This window comes from Calidris pugnax, unplaced genomic scaffold (genome assembly GCF_001431845.1).
Source record: "Calidris pugnax isolate Ruff unplaced genomic scaffold, ASM143184v1 scaffold266, whole genome shotgun sequence".
Lineage (NCBI taxonomy): Eukaryota > Metazoa > Chordata > Aves > Charadriiformes > Scolopacidae > Calidris > Calidris pugnax.
Genome location: NW_015090998.1, coordinates 98,556 through 103,808, shown reverse-complemented (window position 1 = coordinate 103,808; position 5,253 = coordinate 98,556). Strand labels below are relative to the sequence as shown.

Here is a 5,253-nt window from a genome sequence, read left to right as displayed (position 1 = left end):
GAGGTGGGGGTCGGTCTCTTCTCTCAAGTCACAGGCGACAGGACGAGAGGAAATGGCCTCAAGTTGCCCCAGGGGAGGTTCAGGCTGGATATTAAGAAAAATTTTTTCACTGAAAGGGTTCTCAGCCATTGGAATGGGCTGCCCAGGGAGGTGGTTGAGGCCCCATCCCTGGAGGTGTTCAAAAGACGGGTTGATGTGGTGCTGGGAGGTCTGGTTTAGTGATGATGCTCCTTGTTTGTTGTGTGGGTGTCTATTTTTGTCAGTCAGGTTGACGGTTGGCCAAGATGATCTTTAAGGTCCCTTCCAACCTAGAAGATTCTGTGATTCCGTCTCCTCGGTCCTTACAGCTCTGTTTATCCCCCCCCAAACCCCCCTACTTTGCTTTGCAGAGTTTGAGATCTGGTACAGCGAGTCCTTCCTCATCCCCAAGGATATGCAGGAAGCTCTGAAACCCGGTGGCAACATCAGACCTGGAATGATTCCCATCAACAGAGTCATGTGCCTGGTGAGTTGTCCCAGCAGCTCTGCTCATTCTCCTTGATACCTGCACGTGGCACCGTAACGAGGGCACCACTAAACCCAGGGGAGGAGGAAGAGGAGGGCACGGGTGGCTTTGCCCCTTTCCTCCGAGCAGAGTGGTGGTGAAATGCTGTCTACTGGGATGGAGCTGGAGATCCATCTTGCTTTCACCTTTGCTTTATCATTAAAAAGGCTAGAACAGGACAGAGGGATTGAAAACAAATCGTATGAGGAGCGGCTGAGGGAGTTGGGACTGTTTAGTATGAGGAAGAGGAGGCTGAGGGGAGACCTCATCACTCTCTACAACTACTTGAAAGGACACTGTAGAGAGGTTGGTGCTGGTCTCTTCTCACAGGTAATTAGTGACAGAATGAGGGAACGGCTTCAAGCTCCAACAGGGAAGGTTTAGACTGAACATTAGGAAAGAATTTTTCACCCAAAGAGTGGTCGGGCATTGGAACAGGCTGCCCAGGGAGGGGGGGGAGTCCCCATCCCTGGCTGTGTTTAAGGGCCGCTTAGATGCAGTGCTGAGGGACATGGGGTAGGGGAGGACTTTGTAGAGGAGGGGAGATGGTTGGACTCGATGATCCCAACGGTCTCTTCCAACCTAGACCATTCTATGATTCTGTGATTCTAAGTACCCGGCCATCTGCTGACGATCAGGAATCGGGCAAACTGCCCAGAGGTGCCAGGGGTAGGAGGGAGACTTGTTTCCAGTCTGTATAACCTGGAATGTGTAACGGCTAAACTATTGTGTTTCGTGTTGTGGCAACTGGTACCCAGCCAGCCCTCTGTTTAGAAACTGCCACTTTGGGGTAACTGGGCTCTTTTGTCATTCCTGACAACGCACGTTTCTCTTAAGCTTCTCATTTCTCTTAAGCATTCTCACAGGACAGGCTAAAAGAGTGTTGGGGGGGTTCAGCCTGGAGAAGAGAAGGCTCTGGGGAGACCTTGGAGCCCCTTCCAGTCCCTCAAGGGGCTCCAGGAAAGCTGGGGAGGGACTCTGGATGAGGGAGGGGAGCCAGAGGAGGAGGGGGAAGGGTTTGACCCTGCAAGAGGGGAGATGGAGCTGAGCTGTGGGGAAGAACTTGTTTGGTGGGAGGGTGGTGAGAGCCTGGCCCAGGTTGGCCAGAGAAGCTGTGGCTGCCCCATCCCTGGAGGGGTTCAAGGGCAGGTTGGAGGGGGCTTGGAGCAACCTGGTCTGGTGGGAGGTGTCCCTTTCATGTGGTTTTTTTTTTTTTCACATGGAGTGGGGTCTGTCTTTCTCCTGGCAGGAGGAAGATGAGCAGGAGAGGTTTGAGCGGATGCAGGAGACTGCGCTGCCGGCCTGCCCAGCTTCTGTCTCCTTCTACAAAGCCAAAATGAAGATGGATCAAAAGGTAACCTCAGCTGATCTTCTACTAAAAACCCAATCTTGGAGCTTCTCACTGCTGGCTCCCTCCTGGAAAGATACCACCGAGGCCCTGAATTTAGCAGGACTTCACAAAAACTGCATGTTTAGGAGAGTAACGGGGCTGCACAACTCTAGCATTTAACATTTTTTAAGGAAAATATCTCTAAACCAGCCCTTTGGTGCTTGGGAGGAGAATCTCCCAGGGCTTCTGTGCCCTCCTGTGAGCCCGCTGGGATCTGCCACCAGTGGAGCGGCGCTGGTGCGATGGGGCTTATTGGGGCAGCTTTTTCCAGCACCGCTTGGGAAGGTTGAGAAGTTGGTTGGGGTTGGGTTTATTTCAGGAAAAAAAAACCCACTTTTGCTGGTGAGAATTCTGCTCTGAAAACCCAGCTCATGTTCAAAATGCTCTTTGTTTTCTGTGGCCAGCACACCTACACCAGGACCATGTCCTCCCTCCAGAAAATGCGCAAGAAACCGGGGCTCGTCACGGCTGCTGGGAAGAACAAACCCCTCTCGTTCCTGCACGTCGTGTAAGGGACTGGGGGATGTCACCTCAGAAAGCGCCCCACCTCCACGTCCGCAAGAGATTTATCAAAAATAAACAGTAAGAAATTCAACAAGAACCCCCAACCACCCAACTTTTGTGCAGGTAGAGTGACAGTGATTGGGAATCGGACCCGCTGCTCGGCCGGGAAGGGAGCCAGGGAGTTCAAATAGCAACGCTTGTTTTTCTGAGCTTCTCTGGAAAAGGTGGTGGCACGACAGAGAGAAGGGTTTTGGGGACAACCCGGGCTCCTTCTGCCTCCTTCTTCCCTGCTGCTGGAGGTGATGGCCTCCTGGGCTTGTTCTTGAGGGAGTTTCGAGTCAAATCTTGGCCAGTTTGATGTTCTCCAGGTGGATCCTGAGGAGCCAGGGTTGGGTGAGGGTGAGTTCTCAGGTGGATCTAAGCAACCCCTGGGCGTTTGCCCTCCTGGTGAGAGGAAGGGGCTGGAGAGACGCTTGGAGCAGAGCGGCGTTTCCATCACCTGGTGTTAAAGATTTACATCAGCAGTGATTTACAGCAGCATCCCCACCCCAGCCCAGAAGAACAGGGCAGTGTTTGCCCACCACTTTCTGGGAAAAGCCACTCAGATCCAGGGGGCAGATCACAGTAAGCTCCAGAGGATTTCAGGCTGCTGTTCTCTCCATCCGCTGAGCTGAAGACCTGCAGGATGTCCTCCTCCTCCTCCACCAGTTGAGGTGGGAAGCTGATTCCACACACTGGGGAAGTTTCCAGACCAAATACCCAACCAAGAGAGTCCCACCTCTTCCTCCTGCTATGAACGGTTCGTGACCACATCGGTCTCGTTAGGGCAGAGCGGGGCTGATCCTGTGATTTCCCCAAAATGATGAGAGACGTGAGATCTTGGAGGGTTCCCTCCAACTTGGGAGGACAAGTCACACACTGGGCCGACCGTGCTGCTGGCTGCCCCCATGGCTGGGTGTATGGATCTGCCTGGAAAAGGTAATAAACCAAAAACTATGAATTTAATACCCGCCTGGGCAATGACAGGAGCCCAACCTGCCATCAAACGTTGGCTCCTCCATCGCTCCTCTCCACCTCTTCCACAGCCAAGGCTCCGAGGAGCCACGTATGGAGGTGGGCCCATATATACCTATGTCTATACGTGGTGGTGTCAAGCTGCAGGCTTGGCTTAAAGGAGCTTTTTAGGCTCTGGATCCTCTTTGGGGGTTTCTCCTTCTTGTTTCTGCAAGGAATAAAAGCATCAACCACAATTTTCACACCTACCACACATTTTAGGTGGCCCTTGGTGTTTGTCATCTGTCGCTGCAGCCGGTGGGTCCGGTCCGGTCTGCGTTCAGCCCCAAAAGCTTCCAAATTATTTGGGGAACTGGAAGAATAATGCTGAAATCCCCCAAATGCACCATCCCGTGCTCCGTGCCCATTGGGAACGCCCTGGTCAAAGCCTGGTGAATCTCTGGGGTTACTGGAAAACCCTCTGGCACGTCACTGGAGTAATTGGAAAAGCCACCAATGCTTGGCTGAGTGATGGGATGGGGGACAACCAGCCCCGATCCCAGCATCCCGGGTCGGAGGTTTTCCACGTGCCGCCCTCGTTTACATGGAAAACAGGGAAAATTAATTAGCCCAGGCTGTTGGGTTTGGTTTAATTTGTTGGCGCTCACCTCTGGTGTTGTAACGGCACCTGCTCCCCACAAGTGCTGTGGGGAACGGCCGAAAAAACACCTTCTCTTTGGAATTATCCGTTTCCAAAGGTTTATAATAAAGCTGGATTTCCCAAGAAAATGCTTCCACGTGAACAGAAATACCCCTTCCTTCGGCCTCCTCCTCCATCCACCCCTTGATTCCCCCCCGTGCTTCCCCCCGGCTGCATCCCCACCAGTCCAAATCTGGAAAAAAACAGGCAAGAAATCTCAATTTTGGAAGCTACAAATGTTATTTTGTGGTTGGAAGGTCCTGCTGCACCCCAAAAAACGGCTCCTGGGGTGCTCCGGCACCGTCTCCCCGGAGGAGCTCTCCCTGGGGCTCGGGAAGCTGGTGAAATAAAACAACCTGGGAAAGGGCAAGAGCGTTTTTTAGTGATTTTGTGGTGTTTTTCCCTGAAACACGGCCTGGGCGCTGGCAGGGCACGGGGACGGGCCTGGGTGTGATCCTGGGGGTGCCCGTCATCCGGGAGGAGATCCTGGGGTGCTAGAGTCCCAGGGTGATCCTGGAGGTGATCCAGGAGTGCCAGTGATCCCAGGGGAGATTCCTGGGATGTCAGTGATCCCAGTGACATCCTGGTGTGGTCCCAGTGATCCCCAGGAGATCTCAGTGATCCCACAGCTGACCCCAGGGTGGTCCCAGGGATCCTGGGGGTGATCCCAACAATCCTGCCACTGATCCTGCTGCGGCCCTGGTGATTCCCTGCATGATCCCAGTGAGATCTCGGTGATCCTGTGGCTGATCCCGGTGTGATCCCAGTGTCCGGTGTGACCCTGGTGACCCTGGGGGTGATCCTGGTGTGCTGAGGCTGATCCTGGTGTGGTTCCAGTGATGCCAGGGAGATCCCGGTGATCCTGTGGCTGGTCCCACTGAGGAGATTTGGGTGATCCCATAGTTGATCCCAATGTGGTCCCAGTGATCCCGGGGAGATCTGGGTGGTCCCATGGCTGATCCCAGTGTGGCCCCGGTGATCCCGGGGGGGGTGATCCCGGTGTGATCCCGGGGATCCCGTGCCTGCTCCCAGTGTGGCCCCGGTGCTCCCGGAGGGGGGGCCGATCCGGGGGGTGCTGCGGCTGAGGATCCCGGTTGAGGTTCCGGGGATCTTGCGGCGGAT

The 5,253-nt window shown here is 54.4% G+C and overlaps 1 protein-coding gene across 1 annotated transcript in view; it reads left to right on the top strand.

Annotated features, from left to right (window-relative positions):
* KIF9 (kinesin family member 9) overlaps positions 1-2,529 on the top strand; it is a 22,527-nt gene extending 19,998 nt beyond the window's left edge. The window contains exons 19-21 of the mRNA XM_014955477.1: positions 390-505; positions 1,794-1,898; positions 2,339-2,529. Of these exons, the coding sequence (XP_014810963.1) occupies positions 390-505; positions 1,794-1,898; positions 2,339-2,446 (329 nt within the window). The 3' untranslated portion in view covers positions 2,447-2,529. The remainder of the gene's footprint in view (positions 1-389; positions 506-1,793; positions 1,899-2,338) is intronic.
* Positions 2,530-5,253: the final 2,724 nt, after the last annotated feature.